The sequence below is a fragment of the Zootoca vivipara genome, chromosome 4 (genome assembly GCF_963506605.1).
Source record: "Zootoca vivipara chromosome 4, rZooViv1.1, whole genome shotgun sequence".
In the NCBI taxonomy this organism is placed as follows: Eukaryota; Metazoa; Chordata; class Lepidosauria; order Squamata; family Lacertidae; genus Zootoca; species Zootoca vivipara.
This window is the reverse complement of record NC_083279.1, coordinates 24,636,432-24,652,335: the sequence shown is the minus strand read 5'-3', so window position 1 is coordinate 24,652,335 and position 15,904 is coordinate 24,636,432. Positions and strand designations below refer to the sequence as shown.

At 41.2% G+C, this 15,904-nt stretch overlaps 1 protein-coding gene and 1 long non-coding RNA gene across 16 annotated transcripts in view; one reads left to right on the top strand and one right to left on the bottom strand.

The window, feature by feature from the left end:
- The window catches only part of MCF2L (MCF.2 cell line derived transforming sequence like), a 136,878-nt gene that overhangs the window by 47,938 nt on the left and 73,036 nt on the right, over window positions 1-15,904 (bottom strand). For 13 of the 15 annotated variants that reach the window (XM_060273375.1, XM_060273381.1, XM_060273388.1 and 10 more), the window contains 3 exons: window positions 7,142-7,232; window positions 3,053-3,172; window positions 1,202-1,318 (listed from right to left, as the gene is read on the bottom strand). In XM_060273375.1, coding sequence (XP_060129358.1) covers window positions 1,202-1,318; window positions 3,053-3,172; window positions 7,142-7,232 — 328 coding nt within the window. Of the gene's footprint in view, window positions 1-1,201; window positions 1,319-3,052; window positions 3,173-7,141; window positions 7,233-7,354; window positions 10,162-15,904 lie in introns of those variants that run through there. The other 2 variants (XM_060273383.1, XM_060273384.1) reach the window with 2 other exon arrangements.
- Window positions 10,548-11,077, top strand: LOC132591977 (uncharacterized). Its single transcript, XR_009557432.1, has 2 exons — window positions 10,548-10,607; window positions 11,033-11,077. It is a non-coding gene; the product is annotated as an uncharacterized LOC132591977 (long non-coding RNA).

Below are 15,904 nucleotides of genomic sequence, written 5' to 3'. Positions count from 1 at the left end.
TTTGACTACTGTTAGATATCATTTGACTAAAGATTCACTCCAGCTTTCTGAGACATATTATTGGACTCCCAACTGTTATCAAATATGTAACAATGTGTGCAGAAATAGGCATACACACAATGGAATATTGGGCTTGGACCACCTCAATAAAATACTGGTTACGCTGCCATTTTCGCTGCTCTCCATCAAGTCTGCTCGCTGATTTGCCCAAAGACTCCTATAAATCAAGATGGTATCAGTACCTTGAAAAAAAGATTGAATCTTTAGGCATCGAGTTGGAGCCCTTGTACAATTCTAGCGAGCAATACATTTTCCAGAATATCCTAACTAGACTAAAGTATGTCAAGAGACAAAATATTGTGGCAGCTGTAAACAAAACTTGCTCCCCTATATTCTATGATTTAAATATCCTAGATAGCAGAGCCAATTACGTCACTAAGTTAATAATCCCAGCCCAACGTAGGGCTTTTATGTTGGCCCGTCTGAATGTTTTTCCCTCGGCATTTGTCAGGGGAAGATATCAAAACATTCCTAGAAACAAGAGATTCTGCAGATGTTCTATGAATGTCCCGGACACTGTAGAGCATATTCTCTTTCATTGCCCATTGTACAGTACGCTCCGTCAACGTGTGCTGTCCCCTCTTTTGGGTGGTCTGGAACCCCAGGAAGGTGAAAGTGTGGGATTCTGCCTATCTGACGTTGACCAAAGGGTAACGGTGGGGGTAGCCGAGTTTTTGGTAGCAGTCCTCTAAGGAGCAGGTTAACAGGGAAAACCCCAGATTCTACATATATATATATATATATATATATATATATAGAGGCTTTTATATGTGATTTTCTCTTTTATGGTTTTATTTGTAAAATGCCTAATAAAGGTTTGATAAGCAAGTAAGCCTAATGATGGATATCACCTAATAGATCTCAATTTTTCTTTTAAAAGCATTTTAGTTGTTGCATGTCTCGTGAGTTGTCACCAAAAATAGCTACCCTCTTTCAACAATATATTGTTAATTCCCAAACTCTAAAGTCAAAACTCCCAAGTTCATTAATCATTGTATTAACTCTCTGGGATGGCCAAGTTCTTCTGAAACATCTTCTTCATATACGCTACTTCAATTTGTATTCATAAGGCTAAGCCCATAGTGACAGAGTGTTCAACAGAAGGGTCATTGATACAACCAGTTAAAGGGAAATGACTTACAGTGCGATGTGTCAGCCACCTATTATGGCAGTAATCTAGAGTTCCTCCAAGATCTTCTGTTAGTTGTGTTCTGTCAATGTAGCTATTTAATTCTGCTAGTGAGCTCAGCATTATGATCTATAGCACAGAAGCAGCAGGAGCAAAAGAAAGAAAGAAAAAAAGGCTCTTTTAGGATTTTTATTGACAGCTTTGGAAGTTTGCAATTATTTAATTTCATTTCAATCAAGCCACGATACTTCCTTTTGCATAGGATAGCAACAGAGAAAAAATAATTGTTTAAGTCAAAAGGCATAACCAAAATGTATACATACAACTGATTGAAACCAATGGAAGAAGGAGCTAAATTACTGATTGGCTACAGTATCACCAACTACATGATATGTTTAAATTAGATTTTTCAAAAACGTTTTTTTAAACCAACGCTCACAATTTCAAAAATAGCTATTGATGAACAAGGAAAAACTATTGTCTAAAATGTACAAACTATTATTGGAATGGGAAACAAAAGATGAGCTGATTAAAGTGTCAATGACCCACTGTGCACTGGATATAGGACATAATATAGATTTAAACCCCTGGGAGAAACTTTGGAAGAATCATCTGAAATTTACTGCATGCTACACACTGAAAGAGAATTATATGAAAATGATCCATAGATGATATTTAACGGGGTAGATTGGCTAAGATGTATAAGGTAGAATCAGACCTGTGCTGGAAATGTAAAGAAGTAGAAGGAACCTTCTTCCATATGTGATGGGGCATGCAATAAAGTTAAAGTATATTGGGAAATAATATATAATAAGATGGGGGGGGGAATTCAAAACAACTTTCCTCAAAAACCCAGAGGCATTTCTGGGAAAGAGGTTTCCAGGAGTCAGAAAAATTTATTAATGTATGCAACAACAGTGGCTCAGATTTTGGTAGCCCAAAAATGGAAAGTGAGAGAGGTCCCTAGAAAGGAAGATTGGCAACCTAAGATGCAGAAAATGCAGAATTAGCTGGTCTAACACGTAGAACAAGAGAACAGGTATTTAAAAGAGGAGTGAACATTTTTTGCCGAGGATATTGAAAATAATTGTGCAGTTAAAAACGCCGGCAGTATTAAAGTAATTCAACAGTATAACATATTTTGAATTGATGCAAGGTTGCAAAATTAAATTAGATGGATATACAGTATTCAAATATGCAAGAATGGTGAATAAGTTAAATGAACCTTGGAAGGGGAGGGAGGGAAGTAAATGAATGAATGTATGGTATAATAAAAGATGCTTAATTGGAAATGTAACCTTTGAAAATGTAATAAAATTATTATTTAAAAAAATGGAATGCTGGCCCGATGAGAACCTTCTACTGAATTTTGTTGGTTAAGTAGTTAAGATTCTATGTTAGCAACTCTGGGAAACTATGGAGTATAAATCCATTAAATAACCAATAAATGAAATGAATGCCCTCTCCTCTTCTTGGTCACCTACTGCACACATCCCCTACAAGACAGCACTGGATGTGTTACTCATACCTTCTGTTTGCTCCCACCACATAAATGGGACAGCATGGAGATAAAAGGACGGAGAATTAAACTTGAAATGCTATGCATAGGAATAAAACCTATGCATACAACAGAGCTTCCCCCACAGAAAGAGAGTTTTGGATTTAGCAAATCCAAAAAAGATCGATCTCGCTCACCAATCTTTTTCATACAGTTGTTAATTTGCAAATATCACATGTCAATTGTGTATGAAGAACTATTATAATTCAGGTTTTCCAAAACCAGATTAGTGACCCAAGTTAAATTATTACAAAGTCTACCCAAATAACAAATCACAAACAGAAGTAAATGAATTAAGCACTAACCGGCAGCTTCATCTTATACTCATCTCTATGAAATTTGAATGCAATGTCGAAAATGGTCCTGTGAAAGAATCCTGTTGGTCTCAAAACCAGAACTAGCTGCAAATTTCCAGGAAACGATGCCTGCAAAAACCATGGAAAAATAAAAGCCTGTCATATTAAAATGGAATGATCTCTTCATGGATTTTTGCCAAAGGCAGTGAAGCAGTGTTCCAGCTTTCTGTAAAATCCCACCAGGAAAGGAGAGAAACCATTGTTTGAATTTAAGTGGATTGGCAAATCATGGTTTGTGCTAACCATGGTTTGACATGATTTCAGAATGGCAGGCCATGGCTACAGCCGTTTCCCCTGCGCTATAGAACTGAAAACAGAAGCCGCTTCAGAGCATTGCTTGCCTATGTTTGGAAGTTCATACAGTAGTTTGGGGTTTGGTGCAGTTCATGGATTGGTGTGATGTGTAAGCTTGAGCTGCTGATATTTATTAATGATATGATATTTATTAATACAAACCATTTTGAGATGACAACTGTGGCATACCGTAGGTTGAATTATTAATGTTTCCAAACTGATAATGCAAGTTAATTTTGTTGCATTCAGCCTAAATCTGCAGTAAGTACGGTTGTTCTTCCAGCTATTAGGACTCAATTCTGAAGTGGGTATTGAACTGGTACCACAGATGGATGTCTGGCCAGGGGGGGGGGGAGGACACACACACCTTGCTTTAAATCCAGGTGACAAAGCTGTTTTTCTTCTTCTAAAGTCTTTTGTAATAATATTAATGATGATGATAAAAAATAATAACAATAACATTAACATTAACAATAATAATTCCATTATTTATACCCTACCTATCTGGCTGTTCTGCCCTAGCCATTCTGGGCGGCTTCCAACACATATAAAAACATAATATAACATCGAACAATTTGTAAGCTGTATACAATACCTTAAGTGAACAGACAGATATTGACCTGGACCTTGCCTCTCTATATTTCCACTCAACTTCACCTCCAGACCAACCCAACCCAGATAGATTCCACATTTAGACCTGCGTAAAGCTTCTGGGATTCTGTCCCAATGTTTCACCCCAGGCAACAAGCTACTGTGTTAGGTTTGCTCACTAAGCACTGCTCCTCCTGCCTATAGGATTGCCTTTCCTTCTGCTCGCTAAATCCCTAAGCACTTAAAACTTTGTTGCAGGCAGAAAGTAGAAACCAAATAGCTGCCTTCTGAACTACAAAAAACTCATGGTTCATGTTTCCAATACATAATGCATTGGCATGCTATGGACATTGTCATGTCACACAAAGATGCTGGGCAAATAATGAACGGATGAGTTCCAAAATAAATACAGGAAGCACTGCCAATTGGAAGGACACACTCTCAATTTTCTTCACAGCTGGATATTTCTCGGTTCATCAAGTTATATTGCCCCCAAGGAGCTGTACTGCAGAGGCAGCCAATGTGTTGCCCTCCTGACGTTGTTGGACTCCGATTCCCACCAGCCCCAGACAGTCGGGACAATAGTTAGGGATAATGGGAGCTGGAGGCACCATGTTGGCATCTCTCTTGTATGGTATCCAATTTGCTACTTCCTAAAGTTCTAAAAAGTCAACCAGCTACTACCATTACCTTAAAAAATGATACAATAATAAGCAACATTAGATGAGAGAACTAAGTTCACAAAGACCAACCATCTCCTTCCCACAATGTATATTCCCAGAACAGAATGACAGTGTTCTTTTAACCTTGTGTCCCCAGTTAAGGTGGGACTACAACTCCCATCATTCTTGAACATTGGGTCAAGCTGTCTTGGGATGATGGGAGTTATAGTTCAACATTATCCAGAGACCAAGGTTGGAAAACACTGGGGTATGGGGCAGTACACCATCACTGACCATCCAGAATCCCCACCACCATCACCAAAGGAAAGGAAACTGGCAGACTTCTTGGAAGACAACACATGGTAAGCAAGCACAGAGCACGATAGGAGACCCATCTGGGAAATAAGCCACAAATAAGCTCCCAGCACTTATTGAAGAGGAGACAGGTACTGGAGGCTGTGGACAGACACTAAACACTCATCCCATTAGCACTGTTGGTCAAACATCCCAGCACTTTCTTTCCTTGCGGAAGCTTAACCAAAAAAGTGATTGTCATACATCAGATTCTCTAGGAAATTGTGACTTCTTCAAAGGCAACACAAACTTATTTATAATATTAATGCAATATAACATAACTGGTTCCTCTCAACTGATGAACCTTCGAAGTTCTGATAAGGTAAGCACAAGTTTAGCAGGAGTGAAAGAACACAGTAAGTGGCATTCGGACTGCCTGCTACAAGCATTCAGTCACAGGGACCATCCAGGTAGACTGCAAACTATTGGCTCCATCTGTTAACACAAGCCCCTTCTTTCAATGAGCCTAAACATATCTACAGCAGCAAAGAGATGCTTGATGCAAGAAGCTAAGGAGGACTGCAGCAGCAGCAGGCAGCAGCAGCAGCAACACTAGCAGCTGTGAAAGGTGGAGAAGCAGGTGGCCACATGAGATCCACCCTCTGTAGTATACAATAAGGCGCTTTCAATAATGCAAGCTGTGTTTGTTTTGTTTCAAATTCAGGGATGAATCTCCAACTCCCTTCTGAAGAATAAACATTAGTTGAGCTTGGATGCTCAAAGAAAGTGAAGGGTCAGTATCTTCTTGGAGGTGGGGACTTCAGCAATTTGCTCAGATGCTGGGCAGACCCAAACAACCAGATGCTCACCTGTCCATGAAATAATGCTACAGGACAATACTTCATAAACCATGCTGATGGCACTGCACTGCATACTTGACAGCTATGGTCTCTGTCTTCACAATGGTGGAATCACAACCAAAAATGGGCATACCCTGTGGCAACCTTGGTGGCTTTGTTGGTGCAAAAGGAAATCCCCAGGGGATTGGCCAGCTCAGGCTTGTTAACTATATTAAGTTGTGGATCCAAGGTCCTTTCTATAAACAGGTGATTGAAAAGTTCAAGCTAGTATCTAAAAAAACCCTCTACTGTAGAAGTAACACCCCCTTTCAGGTATTTAAGGGGGGGGGGAATCACTGGTTGGTTATCAAATAGGGGAAGCCTTGAGGAAGTAGGCTCTGCCTTGCCAAAATGAGAAGTGACACTAGCTGTTATATGTATTGACTTTTTTTTGCTTCCAGGAACAACAATGTGGCCTTATGAACACACATCTAATCACACTTTTGTATTAACTGCAAATGGTTTGTCAAATTGCCTCTAGGAAAGTGGAAATCATTTACTGTTTTAGATGATGATATACTTTTAACACATGACATTGAGTCTTGGCAATGGGATATTTTACTATTATGGTAACGTATTCTGTGTTTACTTATTTTGGTGTTGTCTTTCTTAGGTGTAAGAACAAAAAGAGAAAACGTGACCAGTATATTTTAGAGCCAGAAGGTTGTTGCTTTCCACAGAGAAGTCTAAAAAGCCTTCTGGTTGACTGTGTATATAATACAATAAAGTAAATGCTTATCAATCCATTTACTGTTTTGTGTTATTCGATATGAACTACACACCTAGCTAATAAATGTTACAATAGCAACACTTCAAGGTTTTCATGTGAAATACCAATTGTGCTTTAACTGAAACCTGCTAATTTGTCATTTCTTTGAGCTACATTGTTAGAAGCAAGTGGTCCTGTGGGCATCACAAAATAGCCCTTCCCCCAACTTCCCTATACATACACAGTTAAAAATCATGACCGTTTGAAGCCCACCCTCCTTAAATCAGCATAACCCTAAAGGACTGGATTCACTCAATCACCACATCATAAAGCAGCAGGTTCTACAAGCATCCCATTTTTAGTGTATTCCATATTTTTCTATTGGTACAGATCATTTCTGCCTCTATTGGTATGCCATATATACCATGGTAAACCACTGCACATAATGAAGCAGACAACCATTATATAAAGCTGCCTGACAAAGGGATAACATGCAAATACTTTGGAAAATAAAATAAAAAACCCTTTTGAATGAAATTTGTGTACGATTGTTAAGAGAGTCGAAAGACTTAGTTGCATAACAGCTCACCGCAATTCGCAGTATAGAGGCTTGCACTGAAGTCCATTTGTCTTGCCTGCGGTCTATGACAAGTATAAATCCAATTCCAGCATCTTGTGAACTAATGGGGGCACAAGGGGGGGCACAAGAGAAAAGAAAAGGAAGAAGCAATTATGGGAAATGATACAAGTGGTTGAAATTCTCAAGAAATTATTTTACCGTCAGGAATGAACCTTTTCCTACCAGACACTAAGTTATCAGTATGCTGAAATCAATATGCCGATGAAACTCGAAAGCAACATGCATAACCATTACAAGAATGAGACATTCCCAAATGGATTACACATAGCTTCAGCTGGTCAAAACATCCATTACCCTTCTCCACAGGTAGCAAGGCTTTATTAATTTGATATGCAAATATGCTTCCACTTCATTCTTTCAGAATCTATCTTGCTGTTTTCTGCAGTACAGTGATAATCCATCCTTTAAGTAAGGGTCAATAAGGGTCACTCCAGAAGGGGAAAAAATATTTTCCTTCCTCTTAACATTTTCTTGCCGGTACACTGGTTTCATTCCATCAATATATGTTTCCATCCCTTGAAATGCAAGCTCTTAGGTTCCAGATTCCAGGCATTACTTTAATCCTAAGGAACCTGAGATTTCTCTAGTCTTCTGCATTTCCGTGAGCTGCTCTTCGAGGAATTATGTAAACCAAGGCAGAATTTTCCCCACGTCATTTATCAGAAAGGTGAAGAAAGAGGCAGTTTCTGAAACAGGAGTTTCTGTGGCAGCACACAAGCTGGCATCCGTCTGGGAGGAGAATCATTGTTTTCTTGCTCTGTTCAGCTGCATGTGTTACAGTCACAGAGTATAAATAAAGAGCTCCACTCCTGTTTTGTACTTTCACATACAAACCAGTTGTGTAACGCTGGCAGCTGACTGCTAGCCAATTACAACGTAATGGAAATGACAGGCAACTATAAGCCAGCATGACTTCAATTTCTATGTGTTTTGCATTATGTTTGAGCAGATTATATATATCAATCCCCATTACATTACTGTAAACAAAACCGTGGATTATATTAATAATAGCAATGGACAGAGATATGTGCAAGAATCCCTGCATATTCCCGATTGCAGAAATAGACACCATATTTGTTTTCGCTTATAGCATTTCACATGGTGACAAGAATGTGACTGAATTGGCCATATATGTAAATGCTACTTTCTAAAACAACATTTCGTAGTAAGATATTCCAAATCAAATACATTAGGACTTCTCACTATCACAATTCTATATAAGCATGAAGGGCTTTAATTCACTCTGTTATCCCATCTGCAATTTTCCAAGGGCATAATTCTGTGCTGAACACCATCATTTATTTACATTTCTAACCTGCCATAATACCCATGTGCTACTGTGATTTGTAACATTTTGTCAAATCTTTCCAATAACTTTAAGGACTAAAGCATTAGATGTAGCTGAGATTCAGAATATTGTACCTAAACAATGCCCCAAAGAAAAGAAAGAATAAGCAGCAACTATAGATTACTGTGTGTTAGCATTTACACTGGGCTGGTTAATGCTAAACATGGGCAAACTCTGAAGAACCATTAAGAGCTTGCCACCCTTAAGTGCCAAGAAAATTCCAGAACGTTCAGGAATCACTTAGACCCCATTAGTATCTGGGAACAGACCACCCTAAGTTATGTCAAATCCATGGGTCACTTTCTGTTCCCTCTCGGGGGACATTTTAAAACAAATTTTCAATGTGAACCAGGAAGTGACAACAAGACAGTAAGATAGTTCTTCCAAGCCCTTTTAAAACCATTGCTTCCTTTACCTCTTTTTAGTCACCCCATTCCATTTCGCAACCCACCCAGTTATCGATTTTTCCTCCTTTCAACGTTATGTGCCATTCAGTTTTTAAGGGACTGTTTGGGAAGTTGCTTCAAGCCCTTGATCAGAATCCTCCCCCCCCCCTAAAAAAAACAAGTAAAGGTTGCAATATTTGGGCTTCTTAGTTTAGAAAAAGGCAAGTAAAGGGGGACATGGCAGAGCTGTGGAATAATACGCATTGTGACAGAAAGTCTTTCTCCCTTTTTCCTAATAGTAGAACTCAGGCCATACAGTGAAGTTGAATGTAAGAAGATTTAGGACAGAAAAAAAGAAGATACTTTGCCCTGCACAAAGTTGCACTATAGAATTTGCTCACAGAGGATTAGACAAATTCTTGATGACAAGGCTATCAGCAGCTGCAAGCCACAACAGCTATGCTCTCCCTGTCTTGCATGTGAAGAGATTCTTTCTGCTAGTGAAGTGTTATCCCAAACTTGGGTCTCCAGCTGTTTTTGGACTACAACCCCCATCATCCTTGGCTAGCAAGAGTAGTGATCATGGATGGTGGGAACTGTAGTCCAAAAACAGCTGAAGACCCGCGTTTGAGATACACTGTGTTAGTGCAAAGCTACTAAACATTAATATCAATGTAAATAAAGCAATAAGGATAAGTGAGGCAAGAAAAAGCAGGGTGGATAGACAAAAAAATAAAACACATGAATTTGCAAATATTCAAATAAGCCCCATACCGTACTATATTTTGTGATGAAAACAGCAAAAAATTCTCTCGAGCAGTTTTGGTGTATTGAAACGCTTCCCACACCTCAAACAATACCACAGACATCATATCATTTGACCTTTTATTGAGAAGACAGTCAAATGACCTCATGCACCTAGGGGTGGGAGTTTATAATGCATGGGATTTTAACAAGCAACTTTCCCAAAGGGTGAGTGGAAGGAATGATCTGTTAGTCATTTTGAAGATCACTGCATCCTCGAAGGGATGGGTAGTGGTAAATGCTATATAAACCATGCGTTAAGTATTTCTTCTGGTATGAGTATGCTTTCACCTTCATTCCTGCCTTTAAAAAGAATTTTATCTTCTCTAACTGCAGATGATTCTTGAATCATCTGCGCGAATATAGCTGTGCTGCCTTGGTATTTACTCACCAGTTAAATGAGATTGACTATTTGAGAGTGTAGGACCCAGGTGGCGCTGTGGGTTAAACCGCAGAGCCTAGGGCTTGCCAATCAGAAGGTTGGCAGTTCAAATCCCTGCGGCGGGGTGAGCTCCCGTTGCTCGGTCCCAGCTCCTGCCAACCTAGCAGTTCGAAAGCACGTCAAAATGCAAGTAGATAAATAGGAACCGCTACAGCGGGAAGGTAAACGGTGTTTCCGTGTGCTGCTCTGGTTCACCAGAAATGGCTTTGTCATGCTGGCCACATGACCTGGAAGCTATACGCCGGCTCTCTCGGCCAATAATGCGAGATGAGCGCACAACCCCAGAGTCGGTCACAACTGGACCTAATGGTCAGGGGTTCCTTTACCTTTATTTGAGAGTGTAGCTTTGTCCCATGAGTAGCATCCAGAAAGATTTAGGCAGCTACATTTGAAATTAGAAAAAAATAATGAAGTATAGTATCTCTAATCACTAAGGTTGTGTGAGGGACAGAAGCTACAGGCAGGTCCCTCCCATCTTAAGTACCAGCTCGTCGCCCAGCGCAAGTGCTAGTGGGGAGGGAGATAGCTCCAGTGGCGACTCAGGAAGTGGTGACCGAGGCTCAGGCAAGGTAGCAGAGCCCATGCCTAGTGTGGGAAGGGAAGTGGGAGGCAAGGAAAGAAGGCCGATCCCGCCGACCCCGGAATTGCGCAGGAAACGACGGGGGCGGAGATTCAGTATCCCTAGACTACTTTGCTGGAAGAAAACGCGCGAACCTCCATTCGGAGGTTCTGACCCCTAACTGACAACATGTACATAGCACTGTTCTGCACTGTAAATAATCAGCACTAAATAAAAGCATGAAAAGACAACGCCTGGAGGAGACGTTACTCTAGAGTAGCCACTACCGCGCCTGTGACAGGTTGCTACTGAGATATTTTGCAATATCCAACTTGAGACTCTTTTTTTTCTTTTTAAAAGAAAAAGAAGGGGAAAATATTCTGAAATGTAACATCAGCACCATCTCTTAATTTTCCAGGTTGAATCCTTTCAGGTATGGCTAGGGAAAACTGGCGGGCCACTGCCAGCCGGTGTGGTTCAACCTGGAAAACCTGTGGCCATCTAGATGTTCCTGGATTGTTTTAATCAATCATCCTATGCTGCCTGAGGGTTATGAGAGTTGTAGTCCAAAAACATCTTGTGCAGTCCAACAAACTGAGTAGACCAGGGTTTCCCAAACTTGGGTCTCCAGCTGTTTTGGGGCTACAACTCCCATGATCCCTAGTCAGCAGGACCAATGGTCAGGGATGATGGGAACAGTTGTCCAAAAACAGTTGGAGACCCAAGTCTTGGAAACTCTGGTGTAGGCAATACAGCACTGAGGTAGGTGGACCAATGTCCTGCCTATAAGGCAGTTTCCTAAGATGGTTTGAGAGTTTTATTAAAAATGACCCATGCTCATTTAAACCTATATTCTATACCACAACTCTGTGTTCTGTTCATTTTTGCTACTAACAGCCTCTTATATCTTATTTTATTATATAACAAATCTCCAACCAAGATACCAATTGTGTCACGTACTAGAACCTTCAGCTCAAATCTACGTCAGCACAGCATACCCTAAAAGCAAACAGCGTGAGTCATTCTCTTCTAGTAAGTAAGAATCCCATCTTGGTATAAAAATAACCTGAGTTTTAGCTGTTTAGACAGAGAACAACAATATCTTGAAGCCATATTCTGCTCCTGTGCTATTGTCAGTGAGGTCAGCTGAAGGCTTACATGTCTGAGGACACAGCTGTTTATAAATGACCGTGATAATAAAATAAAATAAAAATTAGTCACTGAACAGGCTATAGAAATTTTTCACATTGTATCGCATACAAAAAGCAATGTACTGTACAATCATCCAAATCTAAAAAAAGATTTTGCTGTTAAGCTGTTGTCAATACGGTTGAAGCAAATAAATATCTGCCTGCCTAATGTCACATTTGGGACCCAGGTGGCGCTGTGGTTAAACCACTGAGCCTAGGGCTTGCTGATCAGAAGGTCGGCGGTTCGAATCCCTGTGATGGGGTGAGCTCCCGTTGCTTGGTCCCAGCTCCTGCCAACCTAGCAGTTCGAAAGCACGTCAAAATGCAAGTAGATAAATAGGAACCGCTACAGCGGGAAGGTAAACGGCGTTTCCATGTGCTGCTCTGGTTCGCCAGAAGCAGCTTTGTCATGCTGGCCACATGACCTGGAAGCTGTCTTCGGACAAACGCCGGCTCCCTCGGCCAATAATGCGAGATGAGCGCGCAACCCCAGAGTCGGTCACGACTGGACCTAATGGTCAGGGGTCCCTTTACCTTTTTAATGTCACATTCAATGGTTTCTATATACAGTATTTATTAGAAAGTACCTGATGCTGTTTTATTCTGTTTAATGAATAGACTAGGGCGGCAAACTTATGAATACTTGCCTCAGCACAGTAGGCTTTACTACCTGGAGGCTTTACTACATACTGGAGGCTTGGTCAGCTATCAAGTTATTTTGATAGTTTAACTCAGGCATCGGCAACCTCCAGCCCATGGGCCGGATCTGGCCCACAGAGGCTGTTTATCCGGCTCACGAGCTGCCCGGTCACCAAGCCGCCCGCTTGGCAAGCCCCCCGCGTGCTGCGCTAAACTGGCACGGCACGGCGACTCGCCGAGCAGCGCAGGAAATGGCACCTACGCAGACACTGGAAATCATGTCTGCGCCTGCACAGCCGCCGAAAATCGATGTGCAGGCATGATTTCTGGCGCTGCGTACATGCGCCGGCACTATTTCCGGCGCCCCAGACATGGGTAGCGCGGTGCCGGAAATCGCTTCTGCGCATGTCCAGCCCACAGATGATAGTCTGTGGGAATGCTCCGGCCCACGGCCGGAAAACGTTGCTGATGCCTGGTTTAACTGGCAACTTGGTTTTCAGTTGGAGGGGAAGAAAAGGAGAGAAGGCATTAGAATAGGTGTGTGGAATTTTTGGCCCTCCACATGTTGCTGAACTGCAACTCCCAGCAAGCATGGCCAACGCCCTGGGTCTGTATGGAGTCTCGCATTGAGTCTCGTATGGAGTCTCGCATTGAGAAGAGTTTCTGGAAACCGAGTACATCGCCCTAGTGTCCTCGCTCTCTAAACTTGATTTTTATGGGCAGGACCAAGAAGGATGGTACTTCCTCAGGCTGCCCACAGTTGTGTCCCATTCAGCTGCACTCTCCAATTCCAGGCACACCAGGTTTGTTGTGTTTCCCAAGGGGTCCAGAAGCTGGGGAAAGACTCTACCCTCCACCCACAACTCTTTCTTCGCCCTCTGACCTCTCCTCCTCCTCCAGCTGCTTTCCATAAGAGTACAATCTTACAGTTTCCTCCAGTGAGTTTAATTGAACTCATTCACATACAGTATTAAGTAAGCACGGAATCATAGCCAAATGCTGTTTCTGAGTTGGAGAGTGAAAGCAGGGAGATGTAAAATATTCAAATACCCACAAAATGTCTGGGCAAATGTACCTTTAGATCAGAATGTACCTTTAGATTAGGTCTGATCTAAAGCAGGCATAGGCAACCTCGGCCCGCCAGATATTTTGGGACTACAATTCCTATCATCCCCGACCACTAGTCCTGTTAGCTAGGGATCATGGGAGTTGTAGTCCCAAAACTTCTGGCGGGCAGAGGTTGCCTATGCCTGCTTTAGATCAGACCAAAGGAACAACATTTCTAGTTACAATAAATTATTATTTATGACAATTATTCATTGAGATAGTTATAGGGGAAATGGTATGATTTGTTGCATTGTAAGTGGCCACATGCAGAAGTGACCCTGCTTGTTATTGAAGGAGCATGTCATCTAGTCAAGTCAGCAGAAAATGTTATTTACTGCAAGCAATAATTCTTGAATTGAGGCTATATTTGTCACGACTACCACAAGTTGTCTTTTAATTTCGTCTTTTAATTTCGAAATTAAAAGACGCCTGCTTCTTGGGAGAAAAGCAATGACAAAGCTAGACAGCATCTTAAAAAGCAGAGACATCACCTTGCCGACAAAGGTCCGTATAGTTAAAGCTATGGTTTTCCCAGTAGTGATGTATGGAAGTGAGAGCTGGACCATAAAGAAGGCTGATCGCCGAAGAATTGATGCTTTTGAATTCTGGTGCTGGAGGAGACTCTTGAGAGTCCCATGGACTGCAAGAAGATCAAACCTATCCATTCTGAAGGAAATCAGCCCTGAGTGCTCACTGGAAGGACAGATCGTGAAGCTGAGGCTCCAATACTTTGGTCACCTCATGAGAAGAGAAAACTCCCTGGAAAATACCCTGATGTTGGGAAAGATTGAAGGCACAGGGAGAAGGGGACGACAGAGGACGAGATGGTTGGACAGTGTTCTTGAAGCTACCAACATGAGTTTGACCAAACTGCGGGAGGCAGTGGAAGACAGGAGTGCCTGGCGTGCTATGGTCCATGGGGTCACGAAGAGTCAGACACGACTAAACGACTAAACAACAACAACAACAACAAGTTGTACATGACACGTAATCATATGATGCCTTACCTTCTTGTGTAGATTTTAAAAATAAAAATATGCTATTTTATAGTAACATTTTTCTTAGTCTGACTGGAACAAGTTAAGCAAACTATTCCTAATGACTCTTACGATACTGTAATAGTAATATGAACACCATCTACTTTTTATAATCCATTCCCAAGGACAAAAAGACTCCTCTAAATCCTACGGATAACTCCTAAACTGCCCTGTAGAATTAAAAATGAATAAATCTCAATGTTTTTCACAGTATTACTAGAACATTCAACATTGTCTCCTGAGACAGATGGATGCCAACATGCATGAAAAAGAAGAGACAGCAATTTAAAAAAAAAGAATTGCTAGGGAAATTGTAAGGATATTCACCATTCTGTAGCAGCCTCTAGTGGTTCTTGCAAAAACTGAATCAAAAAATATTGAAAAAGCTCACAACATCGAGAAAATCAGGGAAGAATGGTAAATGAACAAAAATACTGGGTGCCACTCACAGGGATGCGGGATAAACTTTGTTCAGCTTGCATTTGAATGCAAACCTACATAATTCCCACTTCCAGAAACAATTAATTTATTTATTTACTTCATAAAATGTATACATCGCTTGATTGTAAAAAGAAAACCCTGTGCATGGAACACAATGCAGCTATCCTTCAAAATTCGCACTTCTCTGAATTGAGCTATATGCAGTTCTCCAACCAAATAATAGTTTCTGAAAATAACAAAAAATGCATACAATCATACATTGGATCCTGAATGCTTTGTTACTTGAATGCTTTGGCTCCTGAATGCCACAAACCCGGAAGTGAGTGTTCTGGTTTGTGAACGTTCCTTGGAAGCCGAACGTCTGAAGGGGCTTCCGCGGCTTCCAATTGGCTGCAGGAAACTTCTGCAGCCAATTGGAAGCTGCGCCTTGGTTGTTGAATGTTTTCCGAAGTCAAATGGACTTCCAGAACGGATTCCGTTTGACAACCAAGGTACGACTGTACTGGTAGGGAAAAGTACTTGCATAAATATGGGGTGCGCGTGCTCTGATATAGCAATGTGGAGAAATGAAATTAGGAATGGGAAAATGAGCAGCCGAGAGAAAGAGTAATTGACAGATTCCTAGCCATCAAAAATGGAAGCCCTATGACAAATTCCACCCCACATCCTACACAGCACAACTGAGCCCATGTCCTAGTAGTGGTTGAGTACAGATGGTCGAAATCTCAGCTTAATTAACAGAGATGCACATGAGCTTCA